This window comes from Mugil cephalus, chromosome 16 (genome assembly GCF_022458985.1).
Source record: "Mugil cephalus isolate CIBA_MC_2020 chromosome 16, CIBA_Mcephalus_1.1, whole genome shotgun sequence".
Lineage (NCBI taxonomy): Eukaryota > Metazoa > Chordata > Actinopteri > Mugiliformes > Mugilidae > Mugil > Mugil cephalus.
Window position 1 is genome coordinate 11,019,242 of NC_061785.1, and position 26,546 is coordinate 11,045,787.

Here is a 26,546-nt window from a genome sequence, read left to right on the forward strand (position 1 = left end):
GCTGCTTTTTTTTTTTGCCCCCAGGGGATCCCTCATCTCAGCCTGGCCCCAAACTGCCGCTGCTAATCCCACCAGGTAACCTCTGAAAGCTTCTCCTAATGAACACACACCTCAGTGTCCGCCGTGGACAACTTGTTCACACGAGAAGACACGTGAGAAGATCATGGGTTTCTGCTTTGCTGAGTGGATAGATGGGGCTCGGAGGAGGAGGAGGGGAAAAATTTTTTTTGTTTGTTTGTTTTGTTTTTGCCAAAATGTGATGCATATACTTGGAATTAATTCAGAAATCAAAGTTTAAATTAAACAAGTGAGTCTTAGTTTTTCTGTCAAGGCCTCGTTTTTATTGCTATGAGTAGCTTGTGAGTAGTAGTTTGCTGTCTGCACCCTTATTCTGCAAATACCACTCGCTTCCACTGTCAAGGAAATGTTCACTATTATCGCTTTAATTAACGACCATTGCCTTATCTGGGAGAGATTTCCTGATTTCAACAATAGGCTTAGATGAGCTAAAATGTGTCTCTTATCGTTTGATCTGACACAACTTGTCTTTCTCAGAGAAAGGCCTGAGGATTGTTTTCGGCTCCAACTAGTTAAAACTTAAAATGTTCATTTTTGACACCTGGTTGCGTCTTCAGTTTCTCCACACGTGGGGACTTTGAACAAAATAAACGGGAGATAAGAATATCGACCTTTCATCAAGTGCAGCATCCTGGCCCTTCTCTGCCGCAGATAAAGTGTGAAGTTTATTGAATCTGGATTGAAATCACGGTCATTTATTGATCGGAAAACCCGAAGCAAGTCGGTCAAATAAATTGCACAATACGCGCTCTAATATTACGAAGCACAGCCCGGGGGCAGTTTTTTTTTTTTTAAGCCTGTGCGCATGTTCTGTTTTATCAGTGAAAGTGATGGTGGCCAAGGTTCAAAGGTTTTTAAGAGTGTTGGGAGTTCTCATGCTCCATGTGTCTTCCATCAGAGCAGAGGAAGAGGATCAGCTGTGCGCACACACCTGAGAGGACCAGTGGCAGGTACTGATTACTTCTTTAAACACTCCAGCGTCCATGGTTTGTCTCTTAAGTTGTCCCGTCTTAGAAATAAATTATGAAAATGTCAACATATTCTCAATGTTCACACTGTTGAATAGATTATGAGTTTTGTCTTCAGTTGATACATCACTGTTGCACGCTATTTTTTTTTTTTTCTTGTTGAATCTTTAAATTTAAATGCTGATACATGCAAGTTGTGTTTTAAAATATCTGTGTTGCCTTTAAGTGTCGATATATTCTTGTATAAATAATTGGCCTTAACCTCTGGCACAAATCGTGTCTTGCATTACCTTTATCTTAAAGGTCATGAAAATTTTATCCCTTCGTCATTGTATGTAAATACTGTGTGTATGGACTGTGCTTCCTCTCTATCTTAAGTGATCATCTCTTGCGCAATTCATGTTGACTTTGAACTCTGACAGTACTAAGAGTGTAGTTGAAGATGGGAGTTGCATAATGTTGTATTCTTTAAATGCCTAAAGTCTTGGTACATTTTTCTGGATCCCACCACCAGGCTGCACCATGGACTTCATCTTCCAGTTACTGTTCACGCCTCTCCCGACCCCGGCCATCGTCTCCCTGCTCGCCCTAGCAGCCGCCACCCTGTTCTACCTCCACTCGCGGCCCAGTCCCATCCGAACCCCCGTTGACCTCAACCGCCAAACTCTGGGCGTCAAGGTAAAGATCGGCGAGGTCTCTGTGTTGTATTGCTTGTGTTGTACGGCGACAAGGGTTTGGTTGGTGATGACCGGAGCACCTCTGTTTCTCAGGATGGCGCAAGAAAGACTGCTCTGTTGGAGGATAACAACAACCTGATGTCGTACTTCTACAGTGACGCCAAGACCCTCTATGAGGTTTTTCAGAGGGGTCTGAGAGTTTCAGGTAACCCTTTCGGTCTGTTTTCAGCTTGTGAGCATTGATGTCACGATTTGTAGACATGTCAACGACTCTAATGTGCCATAAATGCACCATAAATGAGCACAGTTAAAATGCTCTTTCTTAAATCACAACAAGGAAATGAGCCTAAACTTACTGCTGTGGACTTTTACCAATTAAAACTCTTAATATCTTTATTATATTGGGCCCTATTTCTTGGTTGCAGGCAATGGACCATGCTTGGGCTACAGAAAGCCAGGAAGGCCGTACCAGTGGCTAAAGTACAAGCAGGTACAACCAGGCGCAACATCCATAAACTGTACAGTGAAGTTCAGCTGACCTTTACTCCACTTTCCTCTCTTTGAAGGTGTCCGATAGAGCCGAGCACTTGGGGTCGGCACTTCTTCACAAGGGTCTGAAGCCAAACTCTGAGACTTTCATCGGCATCTTTGCTCAAAATAGACCTGAGGTGAGTCCTTTTTGTTTTAATTGTTTTTTTTCCCTGCTCTTACCAGCTGTGAGTACTGTTAACTCTGCTATCTCTCCTTTTTGATGGGTCCCTTGCAGTGGATTATTGGCGAACTGGCATGTTACACCTACTCCATGGTAGCGGTTCCCCTGTACGACACGCTGGGTCCTGAGGCCCTTGTGTTCATTATCGACAGAGGTAATTGGCGCTTCTCTTGCACTCTTAATGCTGCTAATTACAGAGCCGTGTCTAAGTCCAGTAACTCCCTTTTCTCCAAAGGGATCTGTGTCGGGTGTGCTTTAATCTCTCTTCACTTATTTATTGTTTTTCCTTGTCTGATTCATGAAATATTATTTTATAATCGGCCTGCTGCTGTAAATGTTGCCTCATAAATCTTGTTTTACTTTTTAGTCTTTAATGACATCCTAAATGTTTATTTTGTGGTTAATCCAAAGCTAAGTTTTCTTATTCTTTCAGCCGAGATATCCACAGTACTTTGTGACAACCAGAAGAAAGCAGAAACGCTGCTGCAGAACCGGGAGAAAGGCCAGACTCCAGTTCTCAAAACCATCGTCATCATGGACACATTTGACTTAGAGTTGGTCAATCGAGGAGCCAAGTGTGAGGTGGATATCGTGTCCTTGCAGGACATGGAGGTAATGCACATAAATAAGAGGTTGAGTCAGTGGCTTTGTGTTTATAGCGGCTCAAGTAAGAGCAGTTTGTTAAAAATCTGTACGTGCAACTAATGGTAATAATAATGGAAGTTATCTGACATGATTGAAAACATGTTTTTGTTCTCCAGGCACTGGGGAAAAGTAATCTTCAAAAGCCCATTGTAAGTTTCTGTTATGGTCACGTAATAAACTTGAGATTTAATAAGCTACATGCCGTTCTGATGTGCTGATTTTTGTGTCCTAACAGCCTCCGAAGCCAGAAGACCTCAGTATTATCTGCTTTACCAGTGGCACCACAGGTAATCGGTTAGATCTGATTCATCTCCAAGGTCATGAAATTAAAAACAGTCCTTCATGATGGTGGAATCTAAAATGTGACCGCATAGGGCAAAGAGTGGATAAGCTGAACAAATTTAGCATTTTCACTTGTTTCCTGCAGATATGATGCATGTAAATGTAGATGTTATGCTATATTTGGCTAGTTGCTTCCATTTCTTCCTATACATTCCAGTTTTACATCCCATGTGAAATCATCACAATAAAACACATGACACATATAAAAGATCAAATGACCGCTCTCGTGCTAATTTTGTATATGAACTACACGTGTCCACTTCCTCCCATTGGTCACAGTGAGGCTAGGATTCCCAGGGCTATGGAAGCTGCCATCTTGTTTGTTTTGGAGCCAGAGGCTGCATGGTACCAAGTTGAGCTACGTTATCAATGACCCACCCATACTTCAACTAGACTCGGTCATGTTTAGTTCTGCTCTGTGCTCCACGACCACCACTATTACCGAAAGCACCATTATGAATTCAGACTAAATGATTATTATTGGTTCGTGACCTCCCCCAAAGAGCTTACATTGGAGTAGTGTTTTAGCTAGCTGGTTATTCTATTAATTCACTTATAATTTTGCAGTGCTAACATTTAACTTTACTCAGATCCTAGAGGTTGTTTTGGTAACTTTTACAGCACAACTAATTTTGTAGAATTCGAATTGGACAAAATCTAAAGAGGTGCATTTGGGACCTTGTCACACTATCAATCACAGCTGTTGTCATGATGTCACAGCCTGTTTTAGGGTAAAATAAATGGACATTTGGACATATCAGTGTTGGATTAGCCATTTAAAATGACAGAACCTTTGACAGAAATCTCTGAAAAAACTTTGTGTACTTTAGTATAAAAATTTAGCTAAAGTCCCATCCACTAACATGGAGAGGATGAAGCTTATGACTTCTACTGCAGTTAGCCACCGGAGCTTTAAAATCTGATCTGCACACAGGTAGAGATGTTATGTCAACTTACGATTTGTTAGAACAACTGTAGCAATAGAGGCTACAGCAGGTAGGTTCTATGAATTCAGTCTGTGGCCGTTAGGACAAATGAAATGGAACTTAGGAAGTGTCCAAAGAACACCCAAACAATTGTTTCGAGGAAGGACTGAAAACACTAAACGTGTTGGTGATTTTAAAAGTACTAATTTCATTTATTATTTTTTTTATTTTTTTGCCAGGAAACCCTAAGGGAGCGATGCTGACTCACGAGAATGTGGTCTCTGATGCTGCAGGTGTTCTCAAAAGCATTGAGGTATGTGCCATCTCTTTTTATATTTTAACCCACATGTCAATTGTGTCTGTCGCTAACAGAGCTTCTGTGTGTCCCACAGTCGTCAATTGTTCCATGTACCCAGGATGTCAGCATTTCCTTCCTGCCATTGGCACACATGTTTGAGAGAGTTGTACAGGTAAGATTCTGGCTCAATGTGAAATAGAGCCTTTTTATATAAACCCACTGGGGTATATTTAAAAGTTTTAATGACTTTTTCTTGTAGACTGCACTTTATGGTGCCGGAGGTAGGGTGGGATTCTTCCAGGGCGACATCAGACTGCTGCCAGATGACATGAAAACCCTGCAGCCCACAGTGTTCCCAGTTGTTCCTCGACTCCTCAACCGTGTCTACGATAAAGTTAGTGATTTACACTGGAAGGAACAGCTTGTTCGGTCCTTTGATTTAGCGTTGAACTACAACCAAAGAAAACCCTTGGATAAAGTGCCACGATCTGTCTCATGTCTTCAGGTTCAGAGCGGAGCCAAATCGCCTGTCAAAAAATGGCTGCTGAACTTTGCAGTGGAGAGGAAATTAGCAGAAGTAAAAGACGGCATCATCCGGAACAACAGCTTATGGGACAAGCTCATCTTCCACAAAGTCCAGGTATGCTCCCATGGTTGAACAGATGTAGATTGTGTTTAAGGCATGCATTCGGGTGGTAGGGTGGGTTGTCCAGTATGGTTGGTGGTTATATCACTGGCCAGACAAAGAGTCCTTGAGCAAAACACTGAAATGGAAGTGCTCCATAGCAGGTGGGCACCTGGCATGGTCTGGGTATGAGGAAACACTGCAAAGTCCTATGTAAGTACAGTCCGTTTTATAATTGTATTCAATTTTGACTGTAGGAGACTCTCGGGGGTCGTGTGCGACTCATGGTGACGGGAGCAGCACCCATATCTCCATCTGTCCTCAACTTCCTCAGAGCTGCTCTGGGTTGCCAGGTAAACATGATCATTTCTGTGCATCTGTCTTCAAATAGAAATGTGATTAATATGAATGTTTTTCTTTAAACATGCTCCTCTCCATTTGAGAAGGGTTTGACTTTTTCAAAAAAAAAAGTGTAGTTAAGACACTTGTTGATTCCCAATGGCTTCTTCAGTTCACTACTTGGATGAGTGGCGAAACCTCTTCACAAAACCCAACAAGTCTGTCTTTATTTCAGCGTTGTTTTTTGATAGACCATGTCTTCAGGGACTTTTTGTGTTGCCTAGGTTTGTGAAGAGCAAACTTTAGTAAACTCTGAGGTGTTTACAAACTGATACAGTAGCGCTTGTGTTTGGGAAGAACTGGTTGCACAATAGCGATGTCATGTTGACCTGGTCACACTGCTCATGCTCTGCTCGTATTTGACTCAGATCTTTGAGGCGTACGGTCAGACCGAGTGCACAGCCGGCTGCACCTTCACCATGCCAGGAGATGCCACCTCAGGTATCTGCTACACAGGCAACCAAAGTTCAGCCTCGGCTGTAGCTTTTAAACGGGCTTGTTTATCACATTTTGTCAAACGATGCAAATAATTCAGGAATGTGTTTTATCTTTGACCTCAGGTCATGTAGGTGTGCCTATGCCATGCAATTTTGTGAAGCTGGTGGATGTTGAAGAAATGAACTACTTTGCTTCAAATGGTGAAGGAGAGGTAAGTTGATGAGAATTCAAAAGTTAGACATGTTCAAATGCTGCAGAAGTGGCTATGATGTGTCACAAACTAATTCACATGCTTTAAATCACTTAAAATAAACTGACTGATGCACTGATTGTCACACACACAACATGATGCACAAAATGGAAAAATACTTTATTCATCCTGCGGCGGGAAATTCGAGTGTCCAGTAGCTTATACACAGACATAAACATAAATAATGGCAGCAGTAAGAGCAGTGCAAATGGAAGACTGGTAAAATGTGTGTGTGTATGTATATATGAGTAATTTCAATAAACGACTAAATGCTGCTCATTCTTAAAGACTTAAACATTTGTTGATTTCTTCCAGGTTTGCATCAAGGGTAGAAATGTCTTCAAGGGGTATCTAAAAGACCCAGAGAAAACACAAGAGGCCTTGGACAATGACGGCTGGCTCCACACTGGGGACATCGGAAAATGGCTTCCGGTAAATGGCATTCCATAACATGTAAATGAGTTGGGTAGCTGGTTCAATGTTTACCACAGACTGAATTGGTGCGACCACAAGCTTCTCCTGTATCGCCTTCGTATTGTCTCGATGGAACCCCGTAGTCATCCATTTTCTCAAACACCAAACTCGAGAGGTTGACGGTTTTGGAAAAACGGGCAGTTTTGTCTCGGCCTAGGGATTGTTTGTCACCCTGAAAGGCTTCTACTCTACAAGTCTTGACAGGAATCCATTAACTTGATGTGCTGCTTGTTGAGTTGAATGAAACACTGGATACCCTAATGGCTGTCCAATGATTGCGAATCTGGAACCAGGAGATAGTTAGCTTAGCAATAAAGACCAGAACTGAGGAAAAAGGTCTCACAATTTGTGGTAAAATGTAAAAACCAGTTATGTGTTATCTAATCTAATGCCATTTCAGTTCAATATGAGGACACAAAATTCATCTTGCAGCACACTGTTCACAACAGTCTCTGGTAACTGTTATTTCTCCAGGCTCACTTGTTTTGTTTGTGACAGAGTGGAGTTCTGAAGATCATCGACCGCAAGAAGAATATCTTCAAACTCGCTCAGGGTGAATACATCGCACCAGAGAAGATCGAGAACGTCTATGTACGCAGCGAACCCGTGGCCCAAGTATTTGTGCACGGAGACAGTCTTCAGGTAAAGACAGCATCTTTGCGATGTGTGCGTACACCCAGTTCATGAATGAACACTTACACATTGCTTTCCTCTCCGTTCGCAGTCCTGTCTAGTTGCCATTGTGGTCCCTGACCCTGATGTCCTGCCAGGTTTTGCCAAACGTCTGGGATGCCAAGGCTCCATTGAAGAACTCTGCAAAAACAATGTAACATTTCTAACAACTTTCACCTTTTTATTAGCAAATGTTCAGCAAAAATCTGAAGGAAACGGGATTGTGTTTAAAGTAGCCAGTTGGAGTGGACTTGCATCCTTGCTGTAAAACGCATAAAGCACAAGTCTGCAAATCAGATTTAATGAAAGCAGAGCAGCGCTGAATGATTGCTCAGGGAGACGTTTAACAATGACTTTGTTTTGCAGGAAGTTAAGAAGGCCGTCATTGCAGACATGACCAAACTTGGAAGAGAAGCAGGGCTGAAGTCCTTCGAGCAGGTAACCGAGGAGGGCATATGCATGCTGTGGTTATGTGAGCTAAGAAAACTAAGCTGCACTTCTGTTCGCACTAACGGCAATAGGACAACAGGTTATAGTTCAGTTTTTGTGGAAGTTTTTGTGTCTGAGGCTGGTTCTTGTCACTTTATGACGCTTTAGAAACCAAAGTTGAACTAACTTCAGCTTGTTTCAGTACTCGGTGATTCATTGATGCGTCAACCAATCATGTTTGTTTCACCAGTTTTCCTTTTAAGTTGCCAACAACATCCATGGCACAAGCAGATGTCAACAACCCTCTCTGTAGGGTCTTAGTTTTGTTTGGCAACATTATCCTAGTTTCTTTCTGGAGATGTTTTCAGAACTATTCAGGGGGGGAAACACATTAAATTAAAAGGTGCTTTGATTACTAATGTTTACACGGACTTGTGTCACAATCCTATTTCTCAAAACTGGATCAGGTCTAATCCAGGTTTTTGGAATATGTTTACATGTGCAAAAACAAACAGGATTGTTCAAAAACAAGATCATGACCTGGAAACTCTAGTCAGTGTAAACATATTCCATGAAATGGTCACAAAATGTGTTGTCCTCTTAATAGAAAATGTCTGCTCTGGTAATTTATAGAAACTGAACAAAAACACAATCTAGTTTTTCTGCTGCTACACGTTTCAATCCACCTGTGACTTATCGCCCTCTTGTGGTACACATGTAAAACTTTTGTTCAAAGTCATGTCCAGAACATGCAGATTTCAGACAATCGACTCCTCTCTTCACCAAACCAAAATGTTTTCTCCTCTTCACACATGCCATCTTAGTTTAGACCTGACTGACATTCGTTTTTGTTTATTTTTTTTCTTTCCTGATGCAGGTGAAAGACGTATACCTCCACCCAGAGCAGTTCACCATTGAGAACGGCCTGTTAACTCCCACCCTCAAAGCTAAGAGGGCCGAGCTCAAGGCTCTCTTCCAGCAACAGATTGACAAACTCTATGCCAATATTCAATAAATGGAATAAAACACTACCAACTTATCTACCTGCGTCATGACATTTATCACCTCCCCCTCCCCCCAACATCCTTCCTAAACCACCATGACAGTATAAGTAGGTATTTGAATTGAGTTTGGTTTTTAAGGCATGAAAACACTGTAAAGGACTGAGACAATGGGGTTCTGTTAATCTCATCTTCCTTTTGTGAGTGTTGGCTGGACAGACTGTTGGATGAACCATTCAGACTGTAACCTGAGTTTCACTCGAAGGCTGGAAGGTGCATGACTTGTGTAGAAATACTTATTTTCATGATCCTGTATGTTCTTGCGACCATGATATACTGGACTTTTAAGTGAACACGATGGATGGAGCACAGGCCATCGTAGCTGGACTTGTAATCTGAAAACATGCACTTAGACCTTCCTAATGCTAGGAGAATGGACATGGGCCTTCTGAGGGTGTCCTGTCCAGCATCTTTGTATGGGGGGAATTTTAGACAAAACTGCAATTACGATGACTGAGCATAAGCACCTAATTTAAGTGATTACACTTGGTGGGTATAGTTGACTTAAACTGATCTTCACCAGAGGACCTTAAAATGTTCTAATATTGCAGAAAACACCCACATGAATATTATATAAAGTATAGGGGTAATATTGGAGAAATTGTTCCTTCTTGGCCTACGTCACACCCACGTCACGACGTTAGCTGGAGGCAAACACTGTCACTTTGAACCATGAATATGTCTTGCTGTATAAAACCGAAAAATCAAAAACAGTAACCCGAAGTTTTATCAAATACCAGTCACTGCCTTTTGTAGACAACTTTGTTTGTTTAGTTTGGCTTTGGCGATTAAAATAAAGGACTGGCACCAGTTTAAGCCTGGAAAACGTCAGGGGTTCGACTAAATCGTGACTGAAATTACGTTAAACTGATCATTATTCATGGAATTTTTGTTAATGCTAATGCTAACCGCTACGTAACGCAACGTTGTGTTTTTCGGGGGTGTCCGAGCAGAAGTTGCATTTACTACGTTACCCTCCATAGTGGTTCCAATCACTTCTTGTAATATCTTTGATTGAGAGGCTTCACTTTATGAACATAGACCAGACTTCGTCCCGTCTTTCCTTGGTGAAATCGTCCATCCAGTGAGTGGAATTGTCCATTCTTGCCAAAAAAAAAGTCCATTGAAATAAGCTAACTGCTATTTTCAGGCTATCGTGTAAAGATGTGTCGCATCCAGTTAAGCCACGCCCCTAAAAACCCGTCACATTGTTTACACATCGTTAAGGTGTCTATTAAGCACATTTTTGTGTTTGTGTTATATATAAAGGCCTGCCAGGTCAAAATGTGAGTTAAATGTCTTCAGATCCGTTGAACATTTTCTGCTTTGTGAGTCAACACTGCCCTCGTGTGTTACAACAGAAACACGACAGGACCAGATGTGTCTGATGTTGCAGTATTCATTTATTATTATCTCATGACTGTAATAAAGAGCAGTAGAAGGTTAAACAATGTTTAATTTTTATAGCAAAGTGAATTATTGACCAGAGGAAACGCACTGATTGGCCAGTAACACAGATTATGTGGTTATCACGGTGACTGTCAGTGGTTTGAATATGTTGAAATTTTGTCATCCAAGCTCATGTTCGGCACAGGAAAAAAAGGAGAAGTGGAAGGACTGGAGAGATTCTGACAACTGGGTTATAGCATCTTTAGTTTAAACTTTAGTTTAATTTGTTGTTACTATGAAACATCAAACACAGTTAGTTGAATTTACTGTTGAAAATCCAGTGATTTCAGTTTGAATTAGTCAGCTGTTTACACTGGCCAAATTTACTAAAAGGTTACTTTCTGATTGTTACATTAATCCAGAAGATATACTTTTTAAATTTGAGACCTACGAGAATGGAATTAGATCTGATCTTTATCTTGTTTGATGGTCTTGCTAATCATTAACCAAAATATGGTCCATCAAAATAATGCACCCTGGCACAAACACATCAGTGATTTCAAGGTATTGACTTGGCCTCCATATTTACCACATCTCTATCCAATACAACACCTGTAGGATGTGATGAACAAAGTCTGATCCAGAGAAGCTCCACCTCTCAACTTGCAGGACCTGTAAGTAGCACAACTGTCTCAGCAACAAACTCCCAATAAAGTTAGAGTCAGAACTGCAGCCATAACTGCTAGTCTCTATTTACACATAATATGTTAAATATGTTTTAAACCAGTTCTGCATTACTTGTTTATATTTTAGTTTTTAAAGTAAAATGGTATAGTATAGTATAGTTTAGTATAGTATAGTATAGTATAGTATAGCATAGTATAGTATAGTATAGTATAGTATAGTATAGTATAGTATAGTATAGTATAGTAGGTAATAGTAGATTTCTTGCAGAACCATCAGCCAATTTTCAAATGCACTTTTATATTTATTTGACTTTTTAATTTTCTATATTTCTAAATTAAGGTTTTGGATGCAAATAAGTTAATTAAACAATGAACAGCGTTTTACTATTAAATGAAAAAATAATTATATCTAAAATAAATACAGCTTTCGTGCATTTTCTTTTTATTTCTCTTTTCTTGAGAGCCAGAAGATGGCAGATTTTATGTATTTTATTTGCAGATAAACACCATATTGTTATTGTTGTTGCGGAGGAGGAGGAGGGGGAGGAGGAAGGGGAGGAGGGAGCGGGTAATGCTGCCCCCTTGTGTTGGCTTTCCTCCTGCACACAGCTGCTCTCGGTGAGAATCGCTCCGGGGTGCGGAGGCGAGCTGCGCCGCTCCACCTGGACTTTTCCAAAACTCCACTTTCACCGTTCTCGTGCTTTCCCCGAGGCACAAATCAAAGAGAGAAACTTCGGGTAGATGTCACCTCTTTTTTTCTTTAATGCGTTAACATAACGATTGACCAAGAGTTGGTGATCAAAGTTACCTGAGAACCGGAGCAGCTGCTGCACTCTTCTTCAACATGGCTTCTTCCGCCACAGGTGACCACGCAGAGCAGGTAAGCGGACTTTAAGTTGTTAAGTTGTTAAGTTGTAGTTGCTGCTGCTGAAGACTTTCCGGGCTTAAAGCCACGTTTTACACGCTGCTTCAGGTTGTTGCCTGGATTGTGAAACTGAAATGCGTGTTTGTTTTTCCCTCCCACGACGCGCTTAAAATAATTTTATTTTCCTCTGCAGGAAGATTTGATCTGACAGAGCATTAAATAAGGAGTATGCTTGTATTTCTCATTTTACAGCTGCTTTGCTTTGCAAACGAGTTTGGGAACTGGCTGGTGGAGTTTTGTGCAGAACTTAATCTTAAAGAGTCTATAGTCAGGCATCACTTGCTCTGACAGGACTCAATGAATTACTTTGTATTTCTGTCATCACAGGTGTGTTCTAATTCTAGTTCACTTGCAAGGATTGTCCATAAAGTGACATTAATACACACACATATATAGATAGATACATATATATAATAACTGTAGCATATAATAACTATGTGAATAGAATAGGATGTTTGCTGCCTTCAAGTGTGAATGATTGGCGTATAAACCGCTGCTAGGCAACTGCTGTCAACGAAGCTAATGAGCTACTAGCTTAATATAGAAAATGCAATGAGATCAGATGATGAGATGAGAATGTCAACATTTATCTCAGATGTAAAATACCACTAGATAAAATACAATAGAAAACAAAATTACAATATTGGATATTCACTTTTCATCCACCATTTCTGAAAATGCCAGCTATCGTAGCAACCTGTGAACCTGGATGTCTACTGAAATATTCAGTTAGAAGGTTATGAATAGGCTACTGCAAGAGTACGCTGTTCGCAGTTTACTCATGAACACGTTATATTTATAGTCACAGGCGTTAGTAGGTTTTGTGAAGGGGTTTGAAGCTCAGTATGGTGGCTCCAGCTGCCGCCATCTTGGTTACATTACTTCCAGCTAGTTCAACAACTGGTATAGAATAATAGTGGAGCTGAGGTTGTTAAAGTGTTGAAGTTTTAACATGTGGGTCTATGACACTTAACTTGCTTTTGGTCATTTGACAAACTTTATTGTTTAGGCCTGGCAGTTTGTGCTTGGACAAAACAAATACAATTGTGGAAAAACTCGTATTGACAGCTGTGGAATGATTTTTTTTATGTGCCACTGTTGTAAGTTGATGTCTCAGTATCAGCCTCTTAATTCTGAACATGTCTGGTTTTCCTCAGTCTTATTGTAAAGTGAGGATATTTGTATTTTGACCAGTTGTTTCAGGGTAGATTCAGCAGGTTTAATGTGTCACCTTGAGCTCTGTCTGGGACATTGTGATTGCATTGGACCAGTTATTTTATCATGCACAAAAATGAATGGAAAGCTATGGATGCTTGAAACAACAAAAAATACTATACATTCTTGTTTATAAAGCTCAACACAGTCAACACAAAACCACCAGCATAATCCTTTAATGTCTTAATATTTACACATGCTGGCTCATTGTTTTTTGTGTTTTTTGTGTCTTTTGTATGCACTGTTAATGAGTAGTGCACCTGAGATGACTAAATACTGAACATAAATCCACTCTCTCAGCCAATGCTGCTGCTAAAAGCCCTAGGTTGAACCTTGACCCGGCAGAAGAATGAGTTATATAGCAGCTAGACTATATGAGCTGGCTTTTTACATGTTTAACCCGGTTATCAGTATTAGCAAATAATTAATAACCCGTCACAGTCTGCAAATATTAAAAAAATTGTCTGAAGGCACAGGCCCTTTCTCCTTGAGCTTTTCTGTCGCATTTATTTTTGTTTTGCCTGAAATGGACAAATCACTTCTCTTGGCTCCCTTTCTCATGCTTCTTCTTCTACGGCATTACAAAAGGGGAGAATTGAAAAGATCCTCATCACATTCTCATACCGTAAAAGCATAAACAGTCCAGTGGTGTCTATGCACGACTTTGGCAGCGTGCTCACAGCAACTCGCTGGACTGCATAGTTTAGCTGTACCAGGAAGTGATATGTGCTCCTCAGGAGATTAAAATGGGTTTCATATTTGAAAATGTCACAATTTAGCATGTAAAATATGGAAATGACATTGTGAATAATGTTCTATGGTGCAATCTAATGAGAAACTTTTGTAAGTGAAAGTGTAAAGTCAAACAAATCCTGATTATCAACAGTTGCCTTGTGCCAACAGTGAGGATTTAAACTGCACATACTTGATTTCTATTCTTTTTTAAAAACCAAGGGCTACTATGGCATTACCATAGGTCGTTTACTACAATCGCAGACAAGCTTGTACATAAAATCTGTACCTGTGTCTTCCTACCAGCTGGTGGCAGTAGTCTGTATTTGTCATTAAAAAGAGGAAACCTTAAAGGATGTATTATTGAAGAATTGGTATTTTGGGGAGCCCTACAGTTTCAGTGTAAATATTTTTTGTGCCACTGTCATTCAAGGTGCTCATGGACGACCTGACCTCGGCAAACAGCCAAGTGTTGGCTTGGTGTGTCATGACCCTAAGACTTCTGTTTGCACACCACAAACATGAAGGGAAAACTTTTTAAATGTAACTTAAACATTTATATGAAAATTTGAAAACTTTCATCAGCATTACTCAGAAAAACCTGTAAGATCCACTCTTTGATCGATCTTTCTATGTTCTATCTGTTTGTACGCCTGTATCTGTCTGTGGCGCCTCGCATCTGTCCATTAATGGTCAACCACAGATTGTTGTGGTAGATGGAAGGCTGTTCCTCTGTAGTGGTAGTAGTAATAACCACCTGTTGCTTGGACACCATGCAGGAGGTTTTAATGGAAGAGCAAACACACTGAGACTCCACCTAGTCCTGGTCAAAGGCAAATGGACAACACAGTGCTTACACTACACCTGGAGCCTGCAGAGTAATGTGTGTACAGGGCGGTCTGACAGGACTAAAGGGTTGCTGGGTATGTTGATATTGAAGTTATGTTGTCTCATGTCACACGATTAACGTTTGGTTTCTGCTGTAGCCCAGCCAAAACTAAAGTTAACAGACCAGCACTGATTCTTGAGAAGCAAAAAAAAAAAAAACCTGTCAAGGCAAATCGGAATTCTTTCATTGAAGCTTGATCCATCAGTTAATAATTTTGTCCATAGTTTTAAAATGAAATAAAAAATGCTGTGATTGGTCGCAGGGGGAAAACTAAATCTGCACACTTTCTTTAGATCAGAGTGAACTCTACCTGGTAGCAATATTAGCTTTTTAAACTTAGTGTCTCACACTCAACAGCAAAACAGTGTGCATGCGATATATGTTCATTCTTAAAAACTTAACCGTTTAGCAAGGGGCACGAGATCCAAAAAGCAACCACTTTCAGAGGATCTACCATGTAGGTTACTGAGCTGAGACATGCAAAACTGCTTTTTGGGTATTTGTTTAAACAAAATACACCCACGTTGATGTTTAGCATGGTAGCAGTTAGTTTGAAGCCAACTCCAAGCGTCAAATATGCCAAATACTGCAGACTTTAGAATCTCAATTGGGATTGGATGAGTTAAAAATTTCACAGATAGTATTGCTATTGATGTAGCAGCTTAATTCTAATGACAGACGGTTAGTTCCTCAAATGTTACCAATCAGGCGGCGGCATTGTGGACAGTATTTTCTTTTGGAATAGAGAGAAATTACTAGTTCTGCTTGTTTCACTAGAAAACACCAAGGGTTACCTAGGCAACCGAAGTCTAAAAAGTGTCAGCTGCAAAGTGATGGGCAATGAGTGAGACGCTTTATGCCGTGGGATGGGCTAAATACCGGCGATTGTCTGTTCAAAGAGAATTTGTGTGTAATTATTTTTATTATTAAATACACTTGTCATTATTTTCTAGTTTTAATGTGTCACCGCTTCAGACTCAGGCTACGATCTAAAAGCCAAACAGACAGCAAATAGAACAATTGCTCTTTAATTTTTCTGTTGATTAATTAGGAAACCTTGGATTCATATAAATGAAAAACTGTGACTCATGTTGGAACTCAAGCCGGCGCAAATCTGAATGAGTTTGTACTGAAACAAACAATTAATTAATTGAGCAAAACCAGTTCCAGAAAATACACTATGCATTTAAATCTGCCAACACTTCTCCCCTCCTGAACATTTACATGCTCAGATATGAAGATTCATCACTTTGGCCAGCTTTTAAATACTTCATATTTTTTTTACTTTTATGCTGTCCAAGCAAAACAGGCCTTACTTCCTGCTAAACTTGGCAGTGCAATTGAAGCTCATAGTTTTGTAATGAGATGATTTATGATGTATAACAACCATGAAAAGTCATAAGACCTCAAACGTTTGGCTTAGCTATCTCAGTCACTGTAGTTCTTCTATTAATTTATTCTGCACGAGCCTGGTCATTGTCTGATTGTCATGAGAAGCGTCTATTTGAGCTGACTCAGCGAACTGCAGGGGAGGATGGGATTGACTGATGGCTTTCAGAGCAGGCCATTGTAATGAAGTCAGTAAACATGACCTCAGTTGTGGTGAGGTAACGTCAAGTCACTGAGTTAGTGTGTGTTGGACCAGACGGCGCTAATAAAACGCTGAGCCTTAAACAAACATGAAGTTGTAGCAGTGGATTTATGCCGACTTAGAAGCATTACGATTTATTTGTACTTTGGCGCTGTGTGTGTATGTGTTAGTGTGTTAGTGTGTTTGTGTGTGTGTCGGTGACTAGCTGAGCCAGACACACAGCAGGCGATCGAGAGAATGACCGGAGTCTGTGAAAACTGAATGGTATCTATTGACCAGAGCTCCCAGATAGCAGGAAAGATGCCAGAATATGAATTCCTCCAGGGTTAGTTGAGTTGAATTCGTCCTTATTCACCAAAGAGACGAGGTTTTGCGCTAGACAAATGGAAGAAAATGAAAAAAATGTGTGGAAAAAGAAACAGTAGTCGGATCATGTGAATTAGAGGACTGATTAAAACCATGAGCCAGTTTCTTCTGTTTTCATTTAATCTTAGCAGTGAGTATAAAATTAAACTGCAGTATCTCCAAAATATCTTTGAAAGAGGAAAGGAACACACCGGAACAAATGCAAATTTTATATAAAAAAAAAAGTGTTATTTATTAGCCTGAAATGCGCACTCTACGATCATCATCACATTTTATGGGTGGTAGAAGAATAAAAATTAGGTATATGAAATCATTTTGCTTCTTAAGTAAAATCTCATTGATACAATGAGATGGTTATTTCAAAGCACTGTTAAAAAAAAGGAAAAGGAAACTGTCTCTTTTCTGCTAGAAGTTTTTGGTTTCCAGCACATGATATTACATTTTCAAGCAGTGCAAGGACAGACAAAACCATCAGTTACTGTCTGAACATCTGCTCTTTCGAAAGAAAGGATAAATGAATGAATGAGTACCAGTGTGTGAGCAGTAACGACTCAGAAACACTACATGCAGGGTCGCAGTACCGGCTGACACCAGGGTCTCAAACAGTACGGGCTGTATTTATCTGAATGCTGACCCTCTTCCTCGGACGGCTGGTTGACACGAGTCAATGAGCACTTCCCTTGACGGTGGTTTCCATCCAGGACCCGGAGTGATTGTACTGTAATATGAGGTATGGCGTAATCGACCCTTACTACAAATACTGGGAATAGGAGGTAATTCGATGAGGTTGACATTTAAATGCCGTTAACTGACTGAGAGGGAAGCATAGGAGTGTACATCTGGGCAGACGGAGAGAAGTGAAACTGGCAATGTCACACTAAATAAATGCTCCATTACTTTACTAGGAAAAGAAACGCAGGTTGAATAAATTAATGACTACTTTCATGATGGTTTTCTTGATGTAATCTTAGAAAACTTTGAAATAACTCTTAACATCTAGTTCCAGCATCCTGACGTTAACCCCCTCCATGCTGCCACCACACAACTCTCTGACTTTCAGCCACCCAGAGATTAGCTTAGCCCTTTTCCTGACATTCAACAAAATACACAATTGTGTCGGTCGGGTGTCCACGGAAGGGGTGGGATGAGGATTGAGGACGCAGGACTGAGCCACGACACGCACACCCAAACACAAAATCAGACTACCAAGCAATATGTCCTGCACAAGCAGACCAAACAAAAAACAAAAATAATAACACACCTTGTACCCGTGACTCAGACCGAACCACGTAGCAACTACTAGACCTACTCAGCTAGCCTTACCTTTAGCATGCTCCCCAGCTAGCGTGTTTCCTCCTCAGCCACAGCGACTCACTTGCTTGCTCTGGTTTCAGGAACATAGTGTTTACTGCCACCCTCCGTTTCTCCCGCAGATACCCAGCTCGCACAGGAGAGCAATGGTGGATTTTGCCACAAATTCACAGTAACCCACCTCCACCGGCCGCACACGGGCGCTCCACCTCACTGCTCAGATTCTGCTGCCATCTCTGTATATTCAGCTCTCTTTCGCTCATTAGCCTCTTAAAGTATCTCTTCCCAGCGGACAGTGAGCTCAATAAAATACGCTATCTTCTCTGGTTCCGACCACTATCGCAGGTTACTGACACCACTGAGTTCATGTGTGTACATAACGAAATTTTGAATGGTAGCTCACGGCTACAGTAGTGTAAATATAAAGTAGTAGAAAGTGTAGTAGCTGTATAGGTCTATACATATAAGTAAATCAGCATGGCGGGGGGCAGGCAAGCTGTGCGTCTTGTGTGTGTATGCAAGGAGGGGTGATCAAGATGGAGCCACGTTTTCAAGGATGAGTTCAAATATTTACAAGGTTATTAAGAGCTCATATTTTCCTATTGGAAAGATTTTCAAAGGTTTACACCAATGACCAAGAGGGAGCCGCTTTAACAGTGTCGCTACCCAGATGGATTCCAGCTTCAGTCGTCTTTTCAATCACTTGTTTGAACAACTGGAGCTATTATTTTTCTAATGGCCCGAATTTCAAAGGTTTACACTTTTCTCGACCTGACTGAAAACTTCTTATTGGTGAGTCTATCCTGATTGACGTGGTTACATGAGGCATTTTTGTTCTGATTATTACTAGTTTTCACTATTGTTTATGCAAAAACAACCCCCTAATAATCACTTTTTTTCCTTTTTTTTATAACCAATGCCACATCCTGAAATACTTCACTTTACTGTAATATAAGTTAAGGCGGCAGACCGTCCAGACCTCTCTAGTGCTGGAGTCTTCATGGTGGATGATTTAATGATGAAATAGTATAGGCTTGTCACTGGATGTGTGGAGGAGAAGTGAAGTGCATGCAGCTCGTTGGTAGAAAGTGAGTCAGCTCTGCTCCTGTCACCGCGAAGCTCACTGGTCTTGGCGATGAGACCATTTTAGGCGTGGAACCGTGTCCTTTTTGCTGCCATTAGCATTGTGTGAGCACGCTGGTCCCGAGACAAAGACGGATTGTAAATCAAGGAAGGATGGAAAGTCTGTCTCTTTGTGGCTGGTGTTTGTGTGTCTGCTCTTTCTCAATAGCTGATGTGTGCGTGTGTGTGTGAGAGAGATTCCTTCACGTCTGTGTAAATTAGCCTCTTTTACTTTACGGTCGTCCCTTAACCTTTTCGTCCGATGCTTTGTTTGTTTGGGTGTTTGCAGAAAAACACCCATCTCGTTGATTACTTAAAAAGAAATTAAATTACATCCAGATAAAACCATCTGAATGTTAGACTAAAGTTTCACTTAAAAATGGTGGTGGAAAAAGTGACTATGACAGTTTTGAGGCTTTTCTTTGCCTAAAGCTCTAAGAACCTCATGGTGAAGGTAGTGGTTTCGATAAATCTCTCCTCAGTAATCAATGAACCACAGCAGAAGAAGGGGACGCAACCAGGTGACGTCATCAAAAGAGCACAAGTCTCATTATGGAAAATAATGGAATATCACATTTCTGTTGGTTCACATGTGAATCAAAGCATTTCTAATGATTGCTATGAGACGATTATCTTGCCAGGCCTACCTGTGGTTTCTCTCACATTTCTGTGAAATGGCTCGAGCTATTTAAAAAGTTACAGGAATTGTAGGACACAGCCCCTCAATTCTTATGTAGTTGATTCATTTTATGTTTGCATCTCCTATAGTTTTTTTTTTATATTATTGTAATATTTGATTATGAATGGCTTCTAAACACTGCTAAAAAAATATCTACCAAAATCAGTCAAAATCAGTGTTGCTAGGGCTAGCTGTTTTGGTTTTATTCCTCCGATAAAAATAGAGTTAACTGAAATTTGGGCGTTAATTCAAATTGTTCTTTTAATGCTGAATTTGAAACGAAACCAAAGTGCATTTATTCTTTCCAAGACAGTTCGTGTCTGAGCATGTGCTCGCATGAATGCTGACTGTGCACTGCTTGTCCTGTTGATTCCTGAAGAGGAGAGATGCACTATATCTGCCTATCGGTGGACTACATGGCGCCATAGTAGTAGCCAAATGCGAGGAGATGTGGTGCTCTTTGTTGCTAGATGATTTCCATGCATCAGTAGCATTTTACAGTGTCTTTAAAAGTGCTCAACAAAATATTCATCAAATATTTTGGGCGGTTTTAAGTGCATGTTGGTGGTTTTTGAGCAGCTTTTGGGCTGGAAACCATCAACTGTATCTGGTAACTCTTATTAAAAGCAGTGTGTCAATGTGACCGTCTTTGTGCACACATGTAAAGTTCATGCAGTGCAGGTATTTAAATTACACAGATTATCTAAATCAAATCTTTCTGAGTAGCAAACAGTGCAAACGGTGTCTGGTTGGGGAAATACTCTATGAACCTAACCCTAACCCAACAAATGAACGAAAAACTATTTAACATCGATTGCTCATTTCATGCTCGTGAACCATCAAAGTGATGCATGAATCCATTTGGCTCCTCTTCCCTGCAACTGCTTTCAGACCCGCTGGTAGTTGTGCAATAACAAGGTCAAGAAACATTGTTGATTTCACACCTGCAAACATGACAATTTGTTAGAAACTATTGTTTAACTGCAGGTATGCTGAGCCCCATTTCTCAGATCACACACAGAGTCTAGTGCATTTTAAGGACAGATGACTCACCGAGAAAAGTGGGTCAAACTCTCGGTGTGTTTGTGTGTCTGAGGCGTAGACGGAGATGAACCGGTGGCTCTATTGATCGTGATGGTGATGGCAGCGGTCATGCCAAACTTCCTCCCCAAAGCCCTGCCTGCTACAGCCAATAGAGTTCTCACAGTTCACGCCGTTGTCACGGGGAACCTTTGCCACACTACTGTTGTTACCATGGAGATTCATCTGTCGCCGCGACACTGCCTTGGCAACCAAGTATGAACTCAAGACTAATTTCCACATGGCTGGTCATTATCAAGATTCTCTCCAAAGATATCATAAAGTATCACTGACAGTTCAGTTGGCTAAGTTAAAGATGTTTCTTCAATTAATTTAAACCGAGTGCTGCTAATACGCTTTTGCAAGTGGAGGAAAAGGAGGAAAAATGAATTGGGAAATATGACAGGATATGAGTCAAAGAAAAACAAAAGCAGCTGTTAAGAGGAAGAACTGATACACGATATGAAAAGCTTTTTTTTTCTTGGTATTGTTTACATGAAATGCTGATCTCATCAAGTGACTGTGGTTGGAATGACATTCCTACCTGTCAGGCAAACCGAGAGGCGAGAACAGAAAGTTTATCTCAACGTTGTATTTATTTGAATAAGCACATTTATGTGTGTTAAAATCAACAAAAGATTACCTCATTTTGGGTTTTTAGTCTGCTGTTACCTGGTAGTCAGTCCATTGCTTTTGGTATAGTTTTGCATAATCTACCCGATCAACTGATAAGTGCAGGCAACAAGTTCACACCTGTGAATACCTTTTAGGTTTGCCAGCCTTCCGGCAAACAAGTACAGGATCAAGAATGGAACAAGAGTACTTGTGCCAGAAAATGTTGAGAAAATTACAGGCATGCAACGAGTGTGGATGAATAAGGGTACGGCTGCAGCGCTGACGCATCAGAATGTTTATGTCTCTGCCCAATCACGGTAGCCCGCGAACATCCAGTAATGCTAAAAATTAACAAAAGAGCTGAACCTGAATGTCCAAAGTGTGGAAATTCAAAGGAAATGTCCCCCAAATATCTTGTTGTTGTGTCCTTATACTGCATACATATAGACCTATAAATTCCTCTAACAGAGGGCCTATTGGAGGACTATAATACATGACATGTCCTAATCATGTCTACACTGAATAAATCTTGACTTTTGCAGAAGAAAAAAAAAAAGGAGTGGTTGAGTACAAAAAAATCGATGAACTGACTGAAAAAATAATTGTCTATAGTCCAAGGGCCACATATGGTAAAATGCACGAAGGGCTGGTCCACTAAGGTGAGGTATACTGGCTGTAGTTTGGACACCCTAGCCCTAAATGAATGAAAATGATTTACAGTATAAGCGCATGCAAGTCTGGTCTTCGTCCATGTGCTGCAGCCAGTAGCTCATTAGCTCACATCAGCATCTATGTCACCAGCAACCACTGGCTAGTTCCACTTCCACTCTCACAAGTCTTCAGGCTTCAGTTCACAATCAAACCTACGTATGCACACACACTCGCACGCACCAACCCCTCTGGTATTCATAGAAACACGGCGTTCATGTCTGCAGTTCATGTTCGGTGTGTTTGATGGTGGTGCATCTCATGTAAAATAGAAATTAATCATTAAAAAACTGCCGTGACCCCTTAAAGCAGCCGAGGAACAGAATAGATTATTTATTGCCTGTTGATAGAGCTCGAGATTCATATATAATGTTTAAAATGAGTTCAGTGCTCAATAGAAATCTAAATGTGTAACAGATTTATAGTACATCCATTCATTCCATTGTGGCATGTGGCAAAATCTGGGAGATACCAATAGAGATTTGGATTCAGGGGGAGGGGTGTCGACCCTAGGTTTCTAAGATTAATGAGAGACGAGCCGTTTAACTGCGCCAATGCTCCTAACACACTTGAAACCTGTTTATATAAAGGTCCTCTATCAGAGTTTGTCTTTTTCCTCGCTGTGATAATGTAGTGTTTGGTGTTGATAACACCCACTCAGACAAGCAGACACAAGCCCAGTGGTTGCACTGACTGTACAGTCATTTTGATACTGTCAGGCATTTTTATTCCAGCGTGAAACACGACATCAGATCACATATTATCTGTTATTACAGGCTATCGGAGACACTCACATCAACATAAACTTGTTGACTTGACACTAATTATACAGGCGAGAATGAAAGTGTTATTACATGTGTGTTAGTTAAATATTAATAGCAAGTAACAGCCTCCACTTGGAAAGCAGTTTGGCTACTTGCTGCTTAATTTTCATGTTTGACGCCCGAAGACTTTTCTTTTTTGTGTGTGTAGAAGAACAAAAGTTTGTCTGTTGTCGCCTTAAATCTGAGTTTAAGACGCGTGCAAACAAAAGAAAGTGATTGCATAGAGCATACAGGTAGGAAATGTGTGGAATGAGAGCAGAGGAATGACACGTAATAAGCTGGCTGTGAGCCAAACTGGAGACAGGAATTTTCACTCATGCAGAATTATTTGTGATTTTGACTTACACGGAAATGAGAAATCTCTACTGAATCTTGCATGAGGGAGAGGAGCAGATGTAACTTTAGGAATTTGTAGGAACATAGTTGAATGCATGTTTTGTATTCTGAGAGTATTTGTTATTGTTATATATCTTGATAGGAATTTTAGACATTTAACATTAAATAAACAAACCTCCCATAGAGCTCCTGAAGAGTATTTTTGAAGCTCAGTGTGGTGTGTCTGACTGTCGCCATCTTGCCTGAGCCTGATTCCACGAGCGTATGGCTAAATTCAAAAACGGGCAAAGCGGTGGAGCCAAAATCTTGTTACATACTCCGCAATAAGCAAAAAATATGCTGTTGTTCTCGAACGTGAGCAAGAGCGTTCAGGCCAGAACATTTACATTTCACGAGAAGCTCAAGTTCAGAACTCTGGGGAAATCCTCATAGGCCCCTCCCACTGCAGCCTATGTCACACGTTAAGCATTGTGGGAGACGGGTGATGAGAGGCGCTTTTGTTATTATTTTCGGATGTCCACCAGTCGGTCATATGCGAATATTAACATCTGGGAGCTAACAGGGCAGCCGCTAGCTTTATTGTTTTCCCCCATTAACCAGTCCACTTCTGATTTCTGACCAATCACAGAATAGTCGTGGGATACCACACTAGAAAAAAGTTCTGTCCTCCCTTAAAAGCAGCCACAACAGATAAGTTATTTAATAATTCTCCACCATGAACAGAGTAATTAGCTACAAGGCATGCCGACATGTTTGTTTCTACCGTGAGGTTGGATATTTTAACATGTATGGGGCCAGCCTCATGTGGCCATTAGAGGAACTGCAGTTTTTGGCATTTCAGTGTTGTTGAATTTGAGGTTTATAACTGGGACTGGAAAAAAAAGTCTTTGTTTATACTACTATTGGCATGAGTCTGAGGTAACTGTGTAACATTTGTGCTTTAAGAAGGTCCATTTCCTAGCCGACACTCAACGTTTCTGTATAACCTCCATAGTCCTTTTCAGTGCATGGATTTTGCTCATTTGTCACATATGCCGCTCAGTTCTTATCTTTGAACAGATGTCATTTAGTTTCAATCAGCTGAAGGAAATATTAAATCTCATTTTGGATTAAAAACAAGTGAATCGTATCAGTGTACAGATCTGCAGACACTCCTGAACGGTGCTCACTGTACCGTACGTCCACACGTCCCGCACACATCACGAACCAGTCGTCTGGAAAACGCTCACGGGGTTCAAAGTTCACACCTGCTTCAACAAAAAACAACCAACTTTGTCTGCTGCAAACCTGCGCTTGATATTCCTCGCTGCATTGAGGAATGTAACATATAAATCTCACAGCATAAACATGTAGCTAAATATAGACAGCCGGCCTCCTTCTTCTTCTCCTTCACTGTCTCCGCTCTCTCATCCTTCACATCTGTCTTCTTTCACACTGACAAGTCTCCTCCGTCTCCGTCCCACGCTCACGTTTGATTCTGTCCCACGTCTGAATATTTTCATAGCCGTTTAAATGTGTAGCGGTATATTTCACTCGCGATCAAACTGTTTTGGCCGGCTCTCACCACCCTCTATCTCCTATAACCACCAGTTCTTTCGGCCTGTTATTATTCAGGGTTATGGAGCACTCACTGTGAAGTTATAAAACCACTCCCGTTTCCAGTAGGCTTTTAATGGCTTACTGAAAGAGAATATTAGCTTTAAAAGTATCGGATGAAACCGTTTGGAGACACATTATCATCAGTGTGTTTGAGATGTCGTATTTAACTGGGGTTGTGAGGTGAGACAGGCAGAAGACGGCTAAAATAAACCTTTTTTTTTATTTTAGTTGCCCTTATTTTAGCATAAATCATCAAAACTAAAAGTTATATTAAATGTTTTTCCTTGTCTTAGTGTTAAACTCGACTGCTCTTCAGTCTTGAGTCTATGCTCATCTCTGCTTGAGGCTACTGTCTCGAGGCATACAGCTGACACGATAAGCATAACATGCCTAAACCTCTGAACAAACTGGCAGCGGCGGCAACAACAGGTTTTAACAAGGACGAAAGGTTGTGTGGAATGATTTAGAGTTTTTGTTTTTGTAATTCCATTGTGAACTCAACAGCAAGTTCAACAACGCTCAAAGGTCCCTGTTAAATTGATGAATGGCAGTTCACACCATGACAATAAGCCTATGAGACTGTGATCTGTGAAACTTGAGCTTCTGTTGTTTTTATGTGGCGATGACGGTGACTGGGTTTTGGTTGTAGTTGTCATTGCGCGCCGCGGCCACCAGATGTCAGACTGTATTCTTCGGTCCAAACAGGAAGTGCCACAATAAAACTTCAAAGCTTGTAGGTTTAACACATTTATGATTAACCCCCGACTCTACCAGGACCTGGCGACATGCACCACCCAATTACACCTTGTACTGCAGCTTGTTTCAGCAGGGTGTGTTCAAGGGTGACACTATGCAAAGGAAGAGGACTGACACGCACAAACTACTGTATATGACTTTGTAGTGAGAGTGCGTGTGTGTGTGTGTGCCTCACAGAATAACTGTAACGAACACCCCCTGAAAATAATCCTTGAATGCCTCTGTTCCTCAGTGGACGAAACAGTTATAATTGAACTGGGCGAACTGGCTCACGCTGGCATTATCCACTCACAGCACACGCACAGACACACACAAACACACGGCAGTAATCCACAGCTATACGCCACCAGGGGTTTTCCTGTCTTTATCCATTATTGATAAGGAACAAGCAAGTGTGGGGGGGTTATTGTCTCTTTCTTTCCATACTCCTGCACCAAAAGTATTAGTTAAGTAGTTTTAGCCCCGGTGCCCCATTTGTGTCAACACAAGAGGCGTTCAGGCACAGTGGTGAGCTGTCAGTCAAAACATAACTAAACATGTATTAAATATGTAGGTTACATGACAACAGCTTTAGCGTTAAATGTCTCTCTCTCTGAGCTGATTCCTCCTATGACTCTTCACTGTTCACCTGAAGTATCAGAAATATACCACTTCATATATCTAATGACTGTATATAAAGACGGACAAACCCTCCAAGACGTCACCTGAAGGCTTCCTGAAGAGTGGATT

At 40.9% G+C, this 26,546-nt stretch overlaps 2 protein-coding genes across 3 annotated transcripts in view; both read left to right on the forward strand.

The window, feature by feature from the left end:
- Window positions 1–18: 18 nt before the first annotated feature.
- acsl5 (acyl-CoA synthetase long chain family member 5) lies at window positions 19–8,972 on the forward strand. Of its 2 annotated transcripts, none has more exons than XM_047610070.1 (22): window positions 19–75; window positions 977–1,028; window positions 1,561–1,724; window positions 1,817–1,928; window positions 2,149–2,213; window positions 2,290–2,391; window positions 2,490–2,589; window positions 2,869–3,047; window positions 3,197–3,229; window positions 3,316–3,367; window positions 4,588–4,661; window positions 4,741–4,818; window positions 4,906–5,040; window positions 5,152–5,286; window positions 5,529–5,624; window positions 6,039–6,111; window positions 6,231–6,319; window positions 6,674–6,790; window positions 7,331–7,474; window positions 7,557–7,658; window positions 7,871–7,942; window positions 8,811–8,972. In XM_047610070.1, exons 3-22 carry the CDS (start codon window positions 1,569–1,571, stop codon window positions 8,946–8,948), a joined length of 2,052 nt encoding a protein of 683 aa, XP_047466026.1. In that variant the 5' UTR covers window positions 19–75; window positions 977–1,028; window positions 1,561–1,568; the 3' UTR covers window positions 8,949–8,972. The 2 variants fall into 2 exon arrangements, with proteins under 2 accessions (XP_047466026.1, XP_047466025.1); XM_047610069.1 differs by having other exon boundaries at window positions 25–214.
- Window positions 8,973–11,699: 2,727 nt separating this feature from the next.
- The window catches only part of LOC125022127 (ankyrin-3-like), a 149,821-nt gene continuing 134,974 nt past the window's right edge, over window positions 11,700–26,546 (forward strand). The window contains exon 1 of the mRNA XM_047608462.1: window positions 11,700–11,949. Within this exon, the coding sequence (XP_047464418.1) occupies window positions 11,914–11,949 (36 nt within the window). The 5' untranslated portion in view covers window positions 11,700–11,913. The remainder of the gene's footprint in view (window positions 11,950–26,546) is intronic.

Coding starts and splice junctions, on each gene's coding strand:
- acsl5 (XM_047610069.1), top strand. CDS start 164: ATGGGTTTCTGCTTTGCTGAGTGGATAGATGGGGCTCGGAGGAGGAGG. Junction 1,929..2,148: donor GAGGGGTCTGAGAGTTTCAG/GTAACCCTTTCG, acceptor TCTTGGTTGCAG/GCAATGGACCATGCTTGGGC. Junction 3,368..4,587: donor CTTTACCAGTGGCACCACAG/GTAATCGGTTAG, acceptor TTTTTTTGCCAG/GAAACCCTAAGGGAGCGATG.